Consider the following 21,816-nt stretch of genomic DNA (forward strand, 5'->3'; position numbering starts at 1 on the left):
ACTTGTTTCCTTCGACAACTTACTATTGCATCATGCTCAAACAACCAATCCATTTCCAGAATAAGATCGAAATCATTGAAAGGTAACAACATCAAACTAGCGAAAAAATCGTCACCCCTAACTTTTAGTGGACACAATGTACATATCTTATTCACTAAAACATACTGACCCAGTGGATTTGTTACTTTGACAGTATATTCAGTGAACTCAACAGGAAAATTCTTTTTATCTACTAATGTGATGCATATATACGAGTGACTTGATCCAGGATCAATCGATACATATACATTAACATCAATGAGAGAAAAAAGTACCCGCAATAATGTCTGGGGCAGTAGTTTCCTCACGAGCTCTGATTGCATAAGCTCTACCTGGTGTTCTCGCTTCAGATCATTCATTCATCTCGCTATTCTTCCCTCGACCAGAAGTATTACTTCTAGTGTTTCTAGATCATCTACCTCTCTGTGAGATTGCTTCAGGCTTGTTTATTTGATTGCCAAAATCATTATGCCTTTTTGGACAATCACGAAGGAAATGGTCAATAGATCTATAATGGAAACAAGCTCTCGAATTTAATCGACACTCATCAAAATACCTTTTGTTGCAATCACCATAATAGGAACGATTTTCTCAACATTTCTTACACTTTTGACACTAGCTGCTGAAGAATTAACAGACTTAAAATTATTTTGCCTCATTTTGTCTCTACGAGTGAACTCTGAAGGGGCAGCTGATTGACTTGTCTCATTTCTAAATTTCTTTGATGGAGACATTTGAGCAAGCTTGAACGACCATCTTTTGTTAAAATCTTAAAAGTTTGACTCTGACTGTCGTTTACTTTTGAAAATTTCTTCAATTTTCTGTGCTCGTTCTGAAAGCTCTACAAATTCTCGTAAGTTTAAATGATGCCACAGACATACGAATATCATCATTCAGCCTGTATTCAAATCTAATACATATTTCTTCTTCATTTGACACTATATTAGGGCATACTTCCTTAATTGTACAAATTCTCATTCATATTAAGCAATAAATTGATTCCCCTATTTAATTGAAGATATTATTTCTTTTTCTTGTTAATAAACAACCGACTTACATACTTCTTCTTGAATTCCATCTGAAAGAAAATCCCAATTAATGCGATCATTGGATGTCATCGTGCTCAAAGTGTCCCACCATAAGTACGCTTCATCTTTTAACAACGACATAGCACATCTCAAACAATCCTCGAGTGTGCACATAAATTGTATAAAGACTCTTCGTATTCATTAACCAGTACTCGACTTTTGTAGGATCATCATCAACCTTGCCGCTAAACTTTTTCACTTTACATTTTTGGATTTTATCTATAGATACTCGAGTAACTATCATAGGTACATGATTTTGAGGGCCTAGGGGTGTCAGGGGAGGCACAGTAGGGGGTGGAGGTGGCAGAGTTGCAAGATTTGCTTCTTTGAATTCATTGAACCACAGGTTCATCATTTCGAGAAATACATTTTTCATTTTATCACCAAAGGACTGTTGAATCGACACACTATTACTTGCTTCAGGATTTTAAGCTTGAACATTACTTTTAGCTTCATTAACTACAACCCAGTTCGACTCAACTGACATCTTGAATTAATAAGAAAATACAATATTAGAGCAGATTAAAAGCATTACACTATCACAGGGTATATATGGCATGTATATACTAAACTCTAATCCGCTACATTGGTCCTAGAATCGACTAAACTGTAACTCTGATACCACTAAATGTAACACCTGTAACCCGTCTCCGTCATCAAATTAGGGTTACGAAGTATTACCATAAAATCAAGAATTATTTATCTATATAAAAATAAAATAAATACATGACATTCAAAACATAACAGTCATAGGCATTTCGTCCCTAAATCGAGCCTTAGAGGCCCTAAAAATAACTTTGAGACGATTCGTGCCTAATTTGAAACAGAACAAAAGTTTTAAGAAAAAGTTGTACAAAATTGAAAACTGAGGTCACACGGCCGTGTGAAAATATCCTAGGTCGTGTAACATTTGAACTAGGGACACACAGACATGTCCTAGCCCGTGTGCTAGGTCGTGTAACTCATTGAATTGCTCTACACGCCCGTGTACCAGGTCGTGTGCTAGGTCGTGTAACTCTCTGCGTTGCCACACACGGCCGTGTGCCAGGCCATGTGTTAGGACGTGTAACTCTCTGAGTTGCCACACACTCTCCTGTGCCAGGCCATGAGTTCGGATGTGTAACTCATTGACTTGAAACACTAAGAAACTCTGAAATGAGACACGACTGTGTGATAGCCCGTGTCCCAGGTCGTGTGCACCAAATTTGACCCAAAAACTATGCTATTTTAAGACCCAACCATACCTATTACACCACTCCAAATATGCACACATTCAATAAAGTTAAGCACTACTCCAACACATCTAAATATACCAATTCAATCAATCTATTTCATCCAACCAATATGTCATTCAACGGCACCACATATATAGATACCAAACATTGAGTAAATAAGCATTTCACCATGACTAAAACCACCTCATTCAACAACTAGACATCAAGTGTTCACCTATGTAATATATAAGTATACTTGTTTCATCAGTATAAACATACCCTAAACAAAACACACATCTCATTCATAAACTACACCTATCAACATTTCAAAACCACATATTTATCTATATATACATGTCACTACCCTAGGAGATACCAAAATCTACCAACTTAGATAGATAGTGTGAGCCAGATGTTTGATCTTTCCAAAATGTCAGTAACGATTATCTACAAAACAATCCAAAAGAACCGGTAAGTTTACATAACTTAGTAAGGACATAGTATAACATTTAATCTAAATACAATTAAACACATTTCACATACTATTTGGCTCAGGGTTACCAAAGTACAAACAAGGGCACGTATGTGCATTTAAGAATAATCATCTATAAACATATTAACTAAAGAAAAATAATATAAGGTTACAAGTAGAACTTTATTTACGTATTGAAATAATATGGACTTAAATACGAATTAATTTCGGTCAATACGCAGGTACTATTCCGTTATTTTCCCTTTTTCTTAGTTATTGTCTCTTTGATTCAAATCTTGATCTATATAATAATTAAACACAATATATTAATCTCATACACATTTCACATTCCATTCAATGCATACAACCCTTAACTTTTCATTAGTTACACATTTTCCCTAAACTTTTACAACTTTTGCAATTTTGTCCTCTAACCCAAAAATCATCAAATTACTGTCTAATATACTAGGCCCTTTAACAGACCTTATTATACATCAAATTCACTATCAAACCTTGAAATTTTGACATTTGAACAATTCAATCCTTAAATCAAAATCTAACAAAAATCATTTTACAAAACAACCAAATACTACAATCAAACTTCAATCACATAGTTATCATAAAAAAATTTAAAGATTCATTAATGGCAACATCTAAAATTTTTAACAGACTCAAGAACGAAGATACGAGCTAGCTAGACCTAGTTGCAACGATTTCAAAAACATAAAAATTACAAGAGACGGGTATCAATTTCAGTTACATGCATCCACCTAAAGCCACTGAAACTTCAAGCTTTTGAAAATGGAGGTTTTAGCCATCCAAGAAGAAAAATAAAGGAAATGTTGGTGAATTTTCATTATTTTTAAGTTAATTTCCACTTATTTACAAATTATCATTATCTACATTTTCTTTCAATTTTTTTACTTTAATTTTCACTCCAATACAATCCACTATCAAACAATAAGGTCTAATTGCCTTATTGGCCCTCCCACATTTATTAATTAATCTATTAAATCATCTAAATGCAAAAATTAACAAGTTTTGCACCTTTTACAATTTAGTCCTTTTACCTTAATTAAATATCTAAACGTTAAAATTTCTTAACCAAATTTTAATACGAGTCAATACAATGGAAATTTAAGGTCCCAAAACCTCTATTCCATCCCCACTAAAAATTAGACTGTTACAGAATATTTGGCAACAAATGATGAACTTTGTGAATTTGATAGAAATTACTTTTATTTTTGAACTTGATGCTTCTTGATGTGATGATGCTTAATTGGACTTTGTGTTGGCCATTTGCTACTCTGTTGGATGATCCTTTTGCTTTATTGCTAAATGCTTTAAAATATGTGATGTAGGCTTCCTATGCTTGGTTGATGAACAAGCATAAACATTGATGAATCATTTTGATAGGAGGAGTGTTAATATTGTTCCAAACATGAAACTGATAAGGAGAATCTTCAGCATGATGTACTTTTTAAGGTGAGCAACGATCTAGTTGCCTTTATTTATTTATTTTGTATGAGCTTTGTGAGTTATCATTTACTACACCAGAAGGAAAAAGGAAAAATTATTAAGTACTTTGATCGTTGAAATTTAATGCTGAAATTCCTATTATAACATCTATTGCAACATCTTTTCTATGATAGTATTAGTGTCTCAAGTGCAACAAAGTTTTTTTTAATAAGACTAAGTCCTAGGGAGATTTGTTAGCTTGTTAGTAAGAGTAAGAATTTAAATTTTTGTTGAGATTATTACTTGAGACTTGTATATAAGGGTTGTTTTGTTAATGAATTAAATCATCCCTTTCATTCATAACTTTCTATGCTTCTATTAGTCATTTGATAAATCAACAATGGTATCAAGAACTATTTATCTTGAAAGACCTATGAGAAAAGTTTTGTGAGAGTTTTGAGAGAAAATTGAGAGATACACTTGTGATGTTCTGAGGAAAATGGAACCGAGATCAAGTAACATGTCTGTCTTAGCCCCACCTGTGTTTGATGAAGAGAATTACCAAGTATCGGTTGTGAAAATGCAGGCATACATGAAGGGCTGTGAACATTGGGAACCTGTAAAGGAAGATTATGAGGTGACTCCACTTCCCAACAATCCAACTATTAACCAAATCAAAATGAATAATGAGAGAACCAACGAGAAGGCTAAGGCAAAAGCTTGTCTTTATGCTTTGATTTCACCAGCCATATTTAATAGAATTATGGCTTTTGGATCAAAAAAGTAGATATGGGACTAACTCAAGGCTGAGTATCAAGGAGATTAAAGGATCAAGAGCATGAAGTTGTTGAACTTGATTAAATAATTTGAGAGGCTACAACTGAAAGACTCTGAGTCAATCAAAGAATACTCAGACAAGTTGATAGATATTACCAACAAGGTAAGAGTTCTTGGGACTGATCTCTCTAATACTAGAATGGTGCATAAAATACTAGTCTTTGTGCTTGAGAAGTATGAAGCAACAATTTCCTCTTTGGAGAAGACTAAAGATTTGACTCAGTTGAGAGTAGTGGAGTTGATCAGTTCTTTACAAGCACAAGAGTAGGGGATGTTGGTGAGGTAAGAAGGAAGCATAAAAGGAACATTAAAGGCTAAGGTGTATCAAGGTAAAGGAAGAAAGGACCAGAAGTGGAATGGGAAGAAAATTGATTGCAATAGTCGTTCAAAAATTGTTGCAAAAGGTAATAGTATTGAAAATAATAAGTATTCTTCATGTAGGTATTTTGGAAAATAGAATCGTCCCCATTTTAGGTGTTAGAGAAACCCAGATGTGAAATGCAAAAGGTGTAACTTGATGAGGCACATTGAGAGGTTCTGCAAGGAGCTAAGAAGTTAGTGTTAGAGTATGCCCAAAGATCAATCATGGGATGGTTGTAATAACGTACTTGATTTATCATGTTTATTAATATAAAGCGTTACCATTATTATTTCAGTTTCTTTTCTATGTGTATAAATAAACTGTTTTATAATAATGTCCTAAGAATAATATGATTATTCTTAAAAGATCCTTAGTCAAGTATTATTGTTAGATAGAAAAATGATAATGCATTAAGACTAACATGTAGTTGATTGATGATAAAGAGTTATCATTGATATGGAATGTCAGAATCGATGCATGAATATGTATGTTAGAGAACAACATATTGGATTGACCCATTATGAGTATGTTTCCTGGATTATTATGTAATTGTCACGACATTACTCATAGTGATTAATATGTATATGATCCTCAGACTTGAGATCATCATAATCCCAACATCATGAGTAGTATATTTTGATACAGTCAAACGTACACTGTAACTGGTTGTTCTATAAAGGCTGATGTGGGATATACCACAATCGATGTAGAGGGATATGGTTGGTCGATATAGAATAAGTCCCTCCTACATAATAGGAGTAATATCTTGGGCCACTTGATTAAGCGAGACTAGAAATGCATGGCCATGCTCAAATAAGTTGATATGAGATGTCATACTTATTTGTATATTGTAGTCTGCTTAAGGTATCAAGGAACATGGAATGGACTATACAAGTGTGAGTATTCCATGACTTGTGTCCAATCCAGAGATAAAGGACTTAAGGATTATTGCATAAAATGTTATGTTGAATCATGATCTCTTGTGATTTAGGTAGCAATGATGCATTGCTAAATGCCACTCATTGCTTGTAACATTGGAATCGTTCTAGTATTACTACTAACGTTACAATAACTTGCAGGGTCACACCCTATAGTTGAAATAAACGAAATAAACCATAGTTGGTATTATTTTTGGGTTTCGCTTGAATTAAATTTATTATAAAAATTTAATTCGGTAATCAAATTTCCAACACATTATGTACAAGTTTGTTGTACGCATAATGAGGACATGAATTTGGTTAGCATATGAATTCAAATAAATATATGGCTTACCGAAATTATATTATAATTAATGTAATTATAATTTTTGATTTAAAATATTATTATATATTTAATTCCTAAAACCCCTAAAATAATAGGATATAAGAATCTCGTTTTTCTTTTTTTTTTGGTCTAGCAGCCATCAAAGAAAAATTACTTTCAAAACCGTTTTGGGGATTTCTTCCGTTCGTAGTCAACTGGGTGGATTACGTAGAGGTCAGAGTCTCGATAGATTGCGGCTTTGTTCGATTGTAGATCAGACTACACATTGTTGAGAAGTTGCTGTCTACTCAGAACAAACATTAGGTAATTTTGTAACCCTTTTCACCCCGATTCGTTCCTCACACATGGATTTGTGGTTAGGGTCACCGATTATTAAATTTTTTCACTACGCCGTAGGGGTGCCGGCGATCCAACAGTGGTATCAGAGCCACTTGTGTGACACAAACTCGGGTTTAAATACTTGGGTGACGCAATTGTATGAGATGCATGCTTCAATTTTATTAAATTTCCGACTGTTTAAATCGTTTAAGAGTAACCTGATAATCGTTCCTTTTGACAATGGATTAAATGTTAATCATGGTGTTATGGCCTAATCGGTTTTATGTTATTACTGTTAAGTGTTAATATATCTATGACGGTGCGACGGTGGTGTTGACAGATTCCGATAAGGGTTAACTGGTTAGTGGAACAAGGGTTGTTCCGGCATGAAACCTCAGGGATTAATATCCCGAAAACATGATTTTGTTGATAACAGTCATCAAATTGTTAGGTTTCATTTTGAATGGGGTATGCGGTTCGTACCGCCCTCCACCGCCTCAGCCCCTATCTTCTTAAAGTTTGTTTTTTTAATAATAAATAAAACTTGGTGGGCCATAAAAGTTGAAAGGATATGTTTTAATACACCTTAACAAAAATGTTTATTTATGTATGCTATTTTTGACATGCACAGTGTTTGAAATGCATAGTTATAGCCCGACAGCCCATTTGATAAAAAGGTTGTAATTTTATAAATACGGCCTGCGTGTCGTGCCTTGCTACTATTCTTTTGTATTTCTCTTCTCATCTTACTCTCTCGTATGTAAAACGAGTTTCTACATATTGTAATTTGTAAGAGTTGCTGTGGGCTAGCCGAGAAGGAAGATGGACCAACCAGTGTAGACTGATAGCTTGAAAACTAGCTTACACCTTTAGGTTTCCTTTTGGTTCTCCCATTGTCTTGGGTTGCACCACCTTAGTTTATGGGCTATAACTATTGCATTTATTTATTGCTTTATTCATGTATGAGATGCTATGGATGTCTAAAGAATGCTAAATTTTAACCATGTTAAAATTTGATAATATTGAACCACATTAATTGATGAGATCAATTAAATGGCTAAATGGACTAAAGTAAACCATAATTGGTGAGATGGAACGATCTTAAGAAAATTCCTCTATTAAAATATTAAGTCAACATAGCCTTCCAATTTTGCCCCCGTTAGGGCCTCGATCAATACTGTGTAGGTTCTGCTAAAGCGAAGTACTAGTATTTATCTTGGTTAAATGCGAAGAATAAACAAGTGATATTTGCTGGTTAAAATTGGTTAATGACTTAACTAGGTTATTCTAATAGGATTAGAAACCTAGAGGTGAGTAATTTGGATAAATCATAAGACGATTAGAACAAGAGTTGTTCACCAAACTTTAGGAGTTACATATGATGTAATTAGCAAAGTGTTGCTTACCTAGATAACCATAATCTTGAGAGTAAAGCCAAAGCTGACTTAAGAGGAGGTGAAATATGAATCCTTATCCCACTTGAAATACTTTTCGAGAAAGTATTTCTGAAACTAATCTATAAGGGTATTAGTTTTGTAATAAAATAGTGGGAACATCATTTAATTAAGTCCTTTTAATGATTAATATAAATTTGATAAATTTTTCACACGCATAATTTCATTGTTGTAGATATATTATGGCTGCAAACACAAATACACTATCATTACGATCGGTCCTTGAGAAGGACAAGTTGAATGGTTTAAATTTTCTTGACTGGTTCCGTAACTTGAGGATTGTCCTCAAACAAGAACGAAAATTATATATCATTGAACAACCAGTTCCTAACGAACCACCCGCTAATGCTTCGAGGGATGATAGAGATGCTTACAAGAAGAATCTCGATGACATGGTAGACGTTGGATGTCTTATGCTTGCCACTATGAACCTTGAGCTTCAGAAGCAACATGAGGACATGGTTGCTTATGAAATGATTGAGCACCTGAAAGAACTTTATCAGGGGCAAGCACGGCAAGAGAGGTTCGATATCTCTAAGGCTCTATTCCAATGTAAGCTGGCTGAAGGAAGCCCAGTAGGACCTCATGTCCTTAAGATGATTGCTATATTGAAAGCATATCTAAGCTTGGGTTTCCATTGAGCCAAGAGTTGGCCACTGATGTTATTCTGCAATCGTTGCTAGATAGCTACAGCCAGTTTGTCCTCAATTTCAATATGAATGAAATTGATAAGACTCTGCCACAGTTGCTCAGTATGTTACGAACTGCTAAAGGCAACATGAAAAAGGTTGGACCCAAGCCTATACTGATGGTCCGTAATAATAAGGGCAAGGGAAAGGCCAAAGTTCAAACAAAGCCCAAGGGCAAAGGTAGGCCCAAGCCTGGAAAAGTAAAGGCTGCATTGAAACCTAAAGGAGGGGTGGCTAAGGAAGGAAACTATTTTCATTGTGGTGTGACTGGACATTGGAAGCGGAACTGCCCTATCTATCTTGAGGAAGTCAAGAAGGCCAAAATAAGCAGAATGTCTGCTTCAGGTATTTATGTTATTGATATTAATTTATCAACTACTACTTCATGGGTATTAGATACTGGTTGTGGTTCTCACATTTGTACTTCTGTACAGGGACTACAAAGGAGTAGGACTTTGGCTAGAGGAGATGTGGACCTACGAGTTGGAAATGGAGCAAAAGTTACTGCATTAGCTGTAGGAACATATAATTTATCTTTGCCTAGTGGACTTGGTTTATGTTTAGAGGATTGTTATTATGTGCCTAGTTTGACTAAAAACATTATTTCAATTTCTTGTTTAGACAAAAATGGTTTTGAGATAATTATTAAGAGTAATTGTTGTTCCTTTTATCTCAATAATGTTTTTTATGGTTTAGCACAATTGATTAATGGCCTCTATATTTTAGATCAAACAAATCCCATCTACAACATAAATACTAAACGATCAAAAATAAATGACTCAAATCAAACTTATCTATGGCATTGTCGTTTGGGCCACATAAGTGAGGAACGCATATCCAAGCTCCATAAAAATGGTCTCTTGGATTCACTTGTTTTTGAACAATTTGAAGTATGTGAATCTTACTTATTGGAAAAAATGACTAAATATCCTTTTACTGGTAAAAGTGAATGAGCTAGTGATTTATTGGGCTTAATACATTCTGATATATGTGGGCCAATAAATACACAGGCTAGAGGAGGATTTCACTACTTCATTACTTTCACTGATGATTTCAGTAGATATGAGTATGTCTATCTCATGCGCCATAAGTCTAAATCCCTTGAAAAGTTCAAGGAATTCAAAAATGAAGTACAAAATCAACTAGGAAAAACTATCAAGACATTTCGATCTGATCGAGGTGGGGAGTATATGAGCTTAGAGTTTGATGATCTTTTGAAGCAATGTGGGATTGTCTCACAACTTACTCCTCCTGGTACTCCTCAATGGAATGGAGTTTCTAAAAGAAGAAATCGAACTTTGTTAGACATGGTTTGATCCATGATGAGTCATGCTGATCTGCCGACTTCCTTTTGGGGGCATGCACTTGAAATAGCTGCTTTCACACTAAATCATGTTCCATCTAAATTGGTTCAAAAGACACCATATGAGATGTGGACTGGCAAACGTCATAGTATTTCTTTTATGAAAATTTGGGGTTGCGAAGCTTATGTTAAACGTCAGACATCTACTAAGCTTGAGCCAAAATCTGAAAAATGTGCTTTTGTGGGGTATCCAAAATAAACTAAAGGATATTATTTCTCTAATCCCACTGAGAACAAAATACTTGTTGCTCGGACTGGTGTCTTCCTAGAGAGAGAATTTGTTTCTCGAAAAGGAAGTGGGAAAAAGATTGAACTTGATGAAGTTCAAGAATCGCAAAATACCACTGAACCAGAGATAGAACAACAGAAAGTTCCATAAGGGATTGAGGAACAAGTAATTGTTGTAGAAACACAACCACCGCGTAGATCTTTAAGAGAACGCCAAGCACCCGAGAGATATGGATTTCTCATCACAACGCATGGTGACGTTCTACTTATAGATCAAGATGAGCCTAGGACTTATCAAGAAGCGGTGACGAGCCCAGACTCTGAGAAATGGCTTCAAGCCATGAGATCTGAGATAGATTCCATCTATGAAAACCAAGTATGGACTTTGGTTGACCCACCTGAAAGGGTGAAGCCCATAAGGTGCAAGTGGGTTTTCAAAAAAAAAATCGACATGGATGGAAATGTACAAACATACAAGGGGCGATTAGTCGCTAAAGGGTTTCGCCAAGTTCATGGTGTTGATTATGATGAAACTTTTTCTCCTGTAGCTATGTTTAAATCCATCAGGATCTTGCTTGCTATAGCTGCATTTCATGACTATGAAATCTAGCAAATGGACGTCAAAATAGCTTTTCTTAATGGGAAACTTGAAGAAGATGTGTACATGACACAACCGGAAGGTTTTGTCAATCCAAAGGATGCTGGAAAGGTATGTAAGCTACAAAGATCCATTTATGGATTAAAGAAAACTTTTCAAAGTTGGAATCTTCGTTTTAATGATGTAATCAAAGAGTTTGGTTTTATCAAAAATGAAGATGAGCCATGTGTTTACAAGAAAGTTAGTGGGAGCACTATAACATTCTTGGTACTGTATGTGGATGACATACTTATCTAGGAAATGACATACCTACCCTGCAGTTTATTAAGACTTGGTTAGGAAGTTGTTTTTCCATGAAGGACTTGGACGAAGTAACTTACATCTTAGGGGTAAAGATCTATAGAGATAGATCAAGACGACTATTAGGTCTGAGCCAAAATACATACATAGATAAAGTACTGAAAAGGTTCAGTATGGAAGAATCTAAGAGATGATTCCTACCTATGAGACATGGTATTTCACTCTCGAAGGAAATGTGTCCTTCAACTCCACAAGAGAGAGAACGCATGAGTAAAATTCCATATGCTTTCGCTATTGGATCTATCATGTATGCCATTTTATGTACCCGTCCAGATGTCTCATATGCCTTAAGCATGACGAGCAGATACCAAGTAGATCCTGGTGAAGGTTATTGGACCACAGTCAAGAATATCCTTAAGTACTTGAGAAGGACTAAGGATACTTTCCTAATATATGGAGGTGAGGAAGAGTTAAGTGTAAAAGGTTACACTAATGCCAGCTTCCAAACCGATAAGGACGATTCTCGATCACAATCAGGTTTTGTGTTTTGCCTTGATGGTGGCGCTGTAAGCTGGAAGAGTTCAAAGTAAAGTACAGTAGCCGATTCTACAACAGAGGTCGAGTATATTGCAGCCAGTGAGGCAGCAAAAGAAGCAGTTTGGATCAAAAAGTTCATTACTGAACTAGGGGTTGTGCCTAGCATATCAGATGCTATAGAACTCCGATGTGATAACAATGGAGCCATTGCACAAGCTAAAGAACCTAGATCTCACCAGCGATCCAAACACATACTTAGGCGCTACCATCTCATTCGAGAGATTATCGATCGAGGGGATGTAGAGATATGTAGAGTACCTACAGATGATAACATTGCTGATCCCTTAACCAAGCCTCTAACATAGCAGAAGCATGATCGTCACACTAAGTCACTTGGTATTAGATATATAAGTGATTGGTCTTAGTGGTAGTGGAAGATTATTAGAGTACGCCCAAAGATCAATCATGGGATGGTTGTAATAAGATACTTGATTTATCATGTTTATTAATATAAAGCGTTACCATTATTATTTCAGTTTCTTTTCTGTGTGTATAAATAAGCTGTTTTATAATAATGTCCTAAGAATAATATGATTATTCTTAAAAGATCCTTAGTCAAGTATTATTGTTAGATAGAAAAACGATAATGCATTAAGACTAACATGTAGTTGATTGATGATAAAGAGTTATCATTGATATGGAATGTCAGAATCGATGCATGAATATGTGTGTTAGAGAACAACATATTGGATTAACCCATTATGAGTATGTTTCCTGGATTATTATGTAATTGTCACGACATTACTCTTAGTGATTAATATGTATATGATCCTCAGACTTGAGATCATCATAATCCCAACATCGTGAGTAGTATATTTTGATACAGTCAAACGTACACCGTAACTGGTTGTTCTATAAAGGCTGATGTTGGATATACCACAATCGATGTAGAGGGATATGGTTGGTCGATATAGAATAAGTCCCTCCTACATAATGGAAGTAATATCTTGGGCCACTTGATTAAGTGAGACTAGAAATGCATGGCCATGCTCAAATAAGTTGATATGAGATGTCATACTTATTTGTATATTGTAGTCTGCTTAAGGTATCAAGGAACATGGAATGGACTATACAAGTGTGACTATTCCATGACTTGTGTCTAATCCAGAGATAAAGGACTTAAGGATTATTGCATAACAGGTTATGTTGAATCATGATCTCTTGTGACTTAGGTAGCAATGATGCATTGCTAGATGCCACTCATTGTTTGTAACATTGGAATCGTTCTAGTATTACTGGTAACGTTACAATAACCTACAGGGTCACACCCTATAGTTGAAATGAACGGAATAAACCATAGTTGGTATTATTTTTGAGTTTCACTTGAATTAAATTAATTATAGAATTAATTTAATTCGGTAATCAAATTTCCAACACATTATGTACAAGTTTGTTGTACGCATAATAAGGACATGAATTTGGTTAGCATATGAATTCAAATAAATATATGTCTTACCGAAATTATATTATAATTAATGTAATTATAATTTTCAGTTTAAAATTTTATTATATTTATTTAATCCCTAAAACCCCTAAAATAATAGGATATAAGAATCTCGTTTTTCTTTGTTTTTGGTCTAGCAACCGTCAAAGAAAAATTACTTTCAAAATTGTTTTGGGGATTTCTTCCGTTCGTAGTCAACTAGGTGGATTACGTAGAGGTCGGAGTCTCGATAGATTGTGGCCTGGTTCGATTGTAGATCAGACTACACATTATTGAGAAGTTGTTGTCTACTAAGAACAAACATTAGGTAATTTCGTAACCCTTTTCACCTCGATTCGTTCCTCCCACATGGATCCGTGGTTAGGGTCGCCGATTATTAAATTTTTCCGCTGCGCCATAGGGTTGCCGGCGATCCAACAGTTAGTAGCAAGGTGGAGCACATGCTGCAGTTAAAGAAGAATAGGATCATTTATTTGTCGTCTCTTGCTTCTCATCAAGCACTCTATGTGACAGTTGGTTAGTTAATTGTGGTTGCACTAATCATATGACTTGTGATTAGAAGCTATTTAAAGACCTTAATAGGTCATTGAAGTTAAAAGTAAGGATAGGAAATGGAGAATACTTAGAAGTGAAGGGAAGAGGCACAATAGCAATAGAGAGTTGTGCTGGAACTAAGTTGATTTCAGATGGTCTGTTTGTACCTAAGATTGATCAAAACTTGTTGAGTGTGGGGAAATTGGTATAAAAGGGATTCAAGGTAATGTTCGAAGAGGGAAGGTGTCTGGTCATTGACTCTAGTGGCAATGAATTGTTTAGGATCAATATGCAGAAGAAGAGTTTCTCATTGAATACACTTGAGGAGGAGTAAGTGACATCTAAGTGTCAGGAAGGAATGACATTAATGTAACAAACAATTATGAAATTGATGACACAATGTAATGAAAAGATTTTTGAGCTTGAGATAAAATTGGCAGATAATCACATCTTGCAAAAAAAACTGCAAATCAAGTGTTCTGAGAACGATGAGTTGCATTTAAAGGTAACTCTTTTGGAGCAGTAGTTGACATCTCTCTCTGATGATAAACTATCATCTTTTGCACATGAAATCTCTGAAGAATATGCTGATAAGATATGAAAAAGATTCTATCTCAGGAGATTGAGAGTGAAACACTAAAACTAGATCATGTGCAACTTTCAAAAGAGAAGAGAGGGTTATGTTTCCAAAATTAAAAGTCGACTGAAGAAGCGTCATATGCAAAAGAATTGACATCTGTAGATGCTGTTCAGTTTAAGAATTTAGCTGGTGAGGTGATCAAGCTTTAATGCAAAATGCAAAAATTTAGAAAGGAATTGTTAGTTGCGAGAAGATTTGTTAATCAAACCATAAATGGTATTAATTGCAAGTATAGTGACAACATGGGACCTTGGGGGAAGGGGAGACACTCTAGCCACTCTCATGATTTTTCTGGAGTAGCTTGTGATGATTTTAAATTATGGTATTTTAATTTAGATGGAATTGCATGCTAGGAAACAATTGGAAGCAACTCTTGAAGCTACACTAGTCGAGAAGGAATTCATAGAAGGCAAATATTGAAGAAACTGGTTTATTGCAAATCAGAGAATCAGATGAGAGATATTTTTACTAAATTTTTCATGTTAGTCGATTTGAGTTTCTTAGGAATAAACTTGGTGTCTGCAGCACTTGAGTTAGGAGGAGATGTTAGTGTCTTAAGGGCTGCAAAGTTATTTTTAATAAGACTGAGTCCTAGGAAGATTTGTTAGCATGTTAGGAGTAGGAATTTAAATTTTGGTTGAGGTTGTTACTTGAAACTTGTATATAAAGGTTGTCATGTTAATGAATTAAATCATCCCTTTCATTCATAATTTTCTATGATTTTATTAGTTTTTTTGCTAAATCAACATATAGTCAAAAAAATTTTAAGTGTTGGTAATTTTGACATGCATATGATTAATATATTCAATTAATGATTTAATTAGGCATGTAGTAAATGTGAGACTTTTTATGTACAAATGTAACTAGATCTAAGGAGGTTTAATTCTTATCCTTAGTGACAATTATGAAGAGATTGTAAGAGTTCAAAATTGACTTGGATTTTATCTTCTTTTTTTTTAGACTTAGAGTCTATTAGATTTTATGGAAATAAGAAAGCATTTCGGAATTAAAAAGAAAAAATACTAGTGAGATATTTTATTTTAAATTTTGAAGACTGTCTGTCGCATTATTGAAATGAGATGAAGTTATTGAAGCCTATTTATAGGTTCTTATAATTGCACATTAAGTGGGCTTGTTTTAGAGTGTTGACTTTGATACTTTGTTTTTTATTTTTATTTTATATATTATGTGTAACAAATATTTTTCAAAAGTGTAAGATAAATTCAACCTAAATTAATAGTTATGCGAGTTAAATTGTTTACTAAATTCATTGTTTAAATTAAATTTCATAAAAGTAAAATTGTTAAATCAAAACTACATTAACAAACATGATATTTTGATCCCTTTTCTTTCCTTGATAATTTAGCATTACTACCATGTTCTATTCCTTGTTGTAACAAAATACGCAACAAAAATATTGTAATAAGGGTATACCAAGTCTTTTTCATATAGCAATTAAACTTTTTCTCAAACATGTTTGGCAGTGTCCCCGTGTTGGTTGTAGGGATCCTGCATTTCTTGCACCTCCATGGGACCAAACACGCCATAGCTTTCCTCAGGACCACCATCATCCTCGTCACTTGTTTGATCAAGTGCTAGTAATTCTTCCTTATACTTAACGCTGTCCATTCTCGCCTGAAGAACCTTGCCTTCGTCTGCCGTACCCTTTAAGCATATAAACCACTTCTTTCATGTTTGGCCGCTTCTCAGGTTCACTTTGCACGCATAGACAAGCAACACTAATTGCTTGTTTCAATTGGTTTTCATCAAAATTTCCTCGAAGCTTCGGATCAACAAGGTCTTTAAACTGCCCTCTAGCTACGAGTGGCTCAGCCCACTCAGTTATACTCCTCTTTACACCACCAGGCAACTTCTCTATAGGCTTTCTTCCAGTGAGAAGCTCAAGCAAAAGAATACCAAAACTGTAAACATCGCAACCATCGGAAACCTTTCCCCACATGGCGTATTCCGGCGCAAGGTATCCTAAAGTACCCTTAACACGGGTTGTCATGTGGCTTACGCCTTCTGGGATTAGCTTTGCAAAGCCAAAATCAGCAACCAGCGGTTCAAAGTCTGAATCCAGCAGGACATTGCTTGCCTTGATGTCTCTGTGAATGATGTGTGGTGTTACCTCATGGTGCAAGTACCTACATATATATATATAGCATCATAACATTAGAAGTCAAAGAAACGTTTTAGAGTTAAAATTTCCTCCCGCTACTTTGTCAACAAATTGAAACTCTGCAATTTTGTAAGTGAATCACTCAGTACTTGTAACAGTACGCGCATTATTTTCTTTCTTGAGTTTTCTACTAAATACTGAATCCAATATTGAGTTAAAAATCAGAAAGAAAATGACTGAATATGGAAAGGTGAGTGTTTAATTCTTTATATATTGGTAAAGAACAATCCAACTTCATACTGACTCTAAATTAGGCCAATCAGCTTAACAGTAAGCGAGTCTAAGCTTCACAGGCTTTAGTTAAAGTCCTTATACATCAGATCGAAGTATCAAGTTTGTTGGTAGATGATAAAGAAACAAAAAATATATATTTATATATATATATATATAAACATGAAAATTTTTATGCTTTGACTAAATAAATGCGTTATATACTTGACAAAAGGAAAACTTACGATATGCCTTCTGCAGAACCAATTGCGATCTTCATTCTCTTTTTCCAATCTAATTGAACCTCACCTGCAAATTGGCCGTGCAGATGAGACAGTAAGCTAAGATTTGGCATATAATCATAAACTATGAGCCTTTGGTCAGTTCCAACACAGTAACCCCTCAGACCCAACAGATTCTTGTGCCTAACCCTTCCAAGAACTTCAACTTCCACTGCAAACTCCATTTCAGCTTTTGAAGTCATGGATTTTAATTTCTTGACAGCTATCTGTACCATACATTACAAGAACCGAGACCTTTAGGCTTGCTGGTAGAAATTAGAAAATTAACAAAAATAAATCATCCCAGGATCAAATACATCCATAGATAACCTGAAGACCATCACCGGTTTTACCCCAGTAAACACTGCCAAAGCCACCTTCCCCAAGTTTGTTGTCGTCGCAGAAGCCATTGGTGGCAGTGTGCAACTCTTTGTATGTAAACATTCGCCATGTTGTATTCCCTGGAGTAACTACACTTACCCTACAAAACCAAGGCTAAAACTTTTCAACAAAATCTATTCACTATGTAAAGAATACTGATCAATATACGAAGATGGGCGCTGATTTTTGCATACCCTTTATCTTCTTTATCCGAACCACAGCAGCTAAAGGTTGATCCCATAGCTTTTAGGTTATGCGGGTTTGAGTTTCTGAATTGGTAGATTTGCGTTTTTAAACCAGACTTACAGGCATATCTGAAATTTGCCAATGGGGTCAGGCGCAGTGGCCGCCTCTAGCCGGCCTGTCTGTGTCATATATAAAAGTAGCTTCAACGGATTTAACTAAGCGGAACCTGTTTTATTAATAATAATTATTATTATTGTAAATATATATCTTAAGAGATAAATCAAACTTGCACACCATACAACATAAATAACTTACATGAGATTGTTGATGATTAAACTTGCTAAGTTGGTTTTGTGCTCAAATCAGATTAATTTGAGTTTTAAAATCCTTAAATTATTTAGGACCTAATTAATTTTAGGTATAAATTATTTCATATTTAACTCAAATTAAATTCAAATCATTTCAACTTCATGTTATTTTTAATTTAAGTTTAATTTACTATACAAATTATATTGAATTGGATACTTTTATATTCAAGTTATTTTTATTTAAATTTGACTATTAATTTTTCTAAAATCCACAAACATTAGCTTCTTAATTTAACAATAAAAATAAATCAAGTCAAATAAATTATTTATTTAGCTTAATTTTATTACAAAATTGATAACGATCAGAAATAATTTTTGAAATAAAATATAATAAATTCTTATAAATTTAAATCAATTAACCTATAATATATAAAACAATAAGAAGTAAAAGCTTTTGAATTAATGGACCTAATTATTTATTTTATTGTTAAATTCTCATTCTAAATATTTTATTGTTAATAAAAATTTAATATAAAAATTCAATATTTTTATTTTTAATAATATTTATTTAATATAAAATTTTGATATATTTTATTGTTAATAACATTATATAATTCAAAAATTGTGGGATAAGCATAAATTAATTAGATTTTTTGATTTAAAATAGATATAAAATTTTCTTATAAAATATATATAAATTAAAAAAAATATTTCTAGGATTTTCAAATAAATCAAATGAAAATAAAATTTCAACTTGTTTAAAGATTTTGATTCAAACAATATCAAACTTTTTAAGATTTTGAAATATATTACATTCTTTTTTGAAAATTAATTTTACTTGCAAATAATGAAATAATATTTTTTTTATTAAGTGTTTAATGTATTTACAATTTGCTATCAAAATCATATGATATAAGCTGAAATTACATATTTATGATAATAGAAAATGATAGTTACAATTTGCAAGATATAAATTAAAATGAATTAATAGTCTTGGTTATAAGTATTTTTTTATTATTAATTGTTGTAAAAATTATGTTTATTTAAAGTTCAAGACACTTCAATTTATTTGTATAGGTTATTTTGAGTTCCGATCATTTCAAGTATGAGTTATTTTCAGATTGAGTCAGATTCAAATTCGATTAAATTTGGGTTTGGACTAGACGAATTTAAGTTTTTAACTTTTCATTATAAAATGAGGTTGGGTTGTTTGAGTTGAACGTTTGAATTTGAGTAGAATTTATCATTATTTTTATAACACTTTTTACAATATTATTGTACTGACCTAATCCATTCTTGAAAATTTTATTACATTTTTATATTTAATTTAAAAATTTTTCAATTTTAATATTATTTCTGTGAAAAATAGAACATCGATAATGACAATATATCGTAAAAAAGAGAGAAAGAAAAATAAATAACACACAAATTTTTACATGAAAACCCTTTCGGGAAAAAAACCACCGGCAGAGGAGAAGATAATTCATTATGTCGAATTCGAATGATTACAAGAGGAGTAGACTATGTTTCTTTATAGGCTTGTAAAACCATATTCTAATAGAAGGAGTGTAGTAAGGTTGAAACACCTTATTCTAATCAATATCAAATAGATGAAGTATAATAAGGTTAAAAAACTTATTCTAAAATAAAATAAAAGAAGTGTAGTTCTATATGGATTTTACTTTTATTTTATTTTATCATTGTATTTTATTTTAACAAGGACTCGGGTCACTTAATTCTAACAATCTCTACCTTGACACGAATTCTCAATGAATAAGTTCTTCACCACGAACTCTCAACGAACAAGTTCTCCACCTCTTCCATGAAACCCCTTAAAGGGTATTTTTGAATAATGAACACAAACCAAGTCTAGCAATGCTCAAACTTGGTTATGGGAAGTGACTTAGTCATCATATCTGCAGGATTGTCAAGAGTACTAATTTTGCTCGGAACAATATCACCATGAGCAATAATATCACGAACAAAATGATACCGAATATCAATGTGCTTTGTTCTCTCATGAAACATTTGATCTTTTGTAAGGAAAATGACATGTTAATTGTCACAAAATACTGTACTGATTTGAAGGTTTTCATTAAGTTCACTAAAGAGTCCCTTCAACCAAATGAATTCTTTACAAGCCTCAGTAATCGCCATGTACTCAGCTTCAGTGGTAGACAAAGCGACTGTATTTTGAAAAGTGGCTTTTCCAACTGATTGAACAATCTTCGATTGTAAAGACATAACCTGTGAGAGGTCTTCTTCTATCAAGGTCTCTAGCAAAATTAGCATCAACATACGTAATAACACCATCTCTAGTTCTTCCTAACTGTAAGCAAACATCAGTAGTACCCTATAAGTATCTTAAAATCCACTGAACAACTTTCCAGTGTTCTTTACTGAATTCGCCATGTATTTGCTAAGTGCACTGACTGTATATGAGAAATCTGGGTTCGTCAACTCCTCGAGTCCCTTCTTTCTTTTTAAACACCCATTTACAACGAACAACCTTTTTACCTTTAGAAAGTTTCACAAGATCCCATGTTCTATTTTTATGGAGTGATTCCATCTCCTCTTGCATAGTAAACATCCACTTTTCTGAGTCTTCAAAGCTAACCGCCTCAGAATAATTAGATGGCTCTTGGTTTGTATCTATATATTCAGTCACATTTAAAGCATATGCAACTAGATCAGCCTCGACATACTTCTTTGGAGGTTTAATCTCTCTTCTAGTTCCGTTTTTGGCAATAAAGTACTGTGGTGAAGAAGCAACTCTATTCTGAATTTCTATACTGGCTTGAGGAGTCAACTCTGTTATAGATTCTGGATTATTCGGATGCTTTACCTGCTTTAATTGTCCTTTATTAGAAGGGTCTTTAAGAGATAATTTAGGTAGCATAACAGTTTCATTAAAAACAACATCTTTGTTAATCGCAACTTTTCTATTTTTAGGACACCGTAACTCATAACCTTTTACACTAGTTTTATAACCAAGAAAAACACATTTAATGGATCTAGGTTCCAATTTTCCATTATCAACATGAGCATACGCAGGAAACCAAAAATCTTTAAATCAGAATAATTAACAGGATTACCAGACCATACCTCTTGTGGAGTCTTTTTCTCAATGGCAATGGATGAAAATCAATTGATCAAAAAGCATGCAGTAGAGGCTACTTTGACCGAAAACAAATTTGGTAAGTTGTTATTTGATAATATACATCGAACATTCTCCATGATATTTCTGTTCATTCATTCTACAATGTCGTTTTGCTATAGAGTATAACAAACTGTCAAGTGTCTCACGATCCCTTTTGACTTGCATAGTTTATTAAACTTATCAGAATAGAACTCTAAGCCATTGCCTATGC

General features: G+C 33.8%; 1 protein-coding gene and 1 pseudogene across 1 annotated transcript; one reads left to right on the forward strand and one right to left on the reverse strand.

Annotated features, from left to right (window-relative positions):
* The first annotated feature begins 4,770 nt into the window (after positions 1 to 4,770).
* Positions 4,771 to 5,376, forward strand: LOC107898226 (uncharacterized). The gene is made up of 2 exons (XM_016823757.1): positions 4,771 to 5,054; positions 5,145 to 5,376. The coding sequence occupies exons 1-2, from the start codon at positions 4,771 to 4,773 to the stop codon at positions 5,374 to 5,376; spliced, it is 516 nt and encodes a 171-aa protein (XP_016679246.1).
* Positions 5,377 to 16,199: 10,823 nt separating this feature from the next.
* LOC107899460 (PTI1-like tyrosine-protein kinase At3g15890) lies at positions 16,200 to 18,341 on the reverse strand (annotated as a pseudogene).
* Between the last annotated feature and the right edge of the window lie 3,475 nt (positions 18,342 to 21,816).

Source organism: Gossypium hirsutum, chromosome D04, assembly GCF_007990345.1.
Source record: "Gossypium hirsutum isolate 1008001.06 chromosome D04, Gossypium_hirsutum_v2.1, whole genome shotgun sequence".
NCBI lineage: Eukaryota > Viridiplantae > Streptophyta > Magnoliopsida > Malvales > Malvaceae > Gossypium > Gossypium hirsutum.

Bases quoted from the DNA above. Each gene is read 5' to 3' on its own strand.
- LOC107898226 (XM_016823757.1), top strand. From the start codon at position 4,771: ATGGAACCGAGATCAAGTAACATGTCTGTCTTAGCCCCACCTGTGTTT. The intron at 5,055-5,144 runs GTAGATATGGGA...ATAATTTGAGAG, and splicing joins ATGGCTTTTGGATCAAAAAA to GCTACAACTGAAAGACTCTG.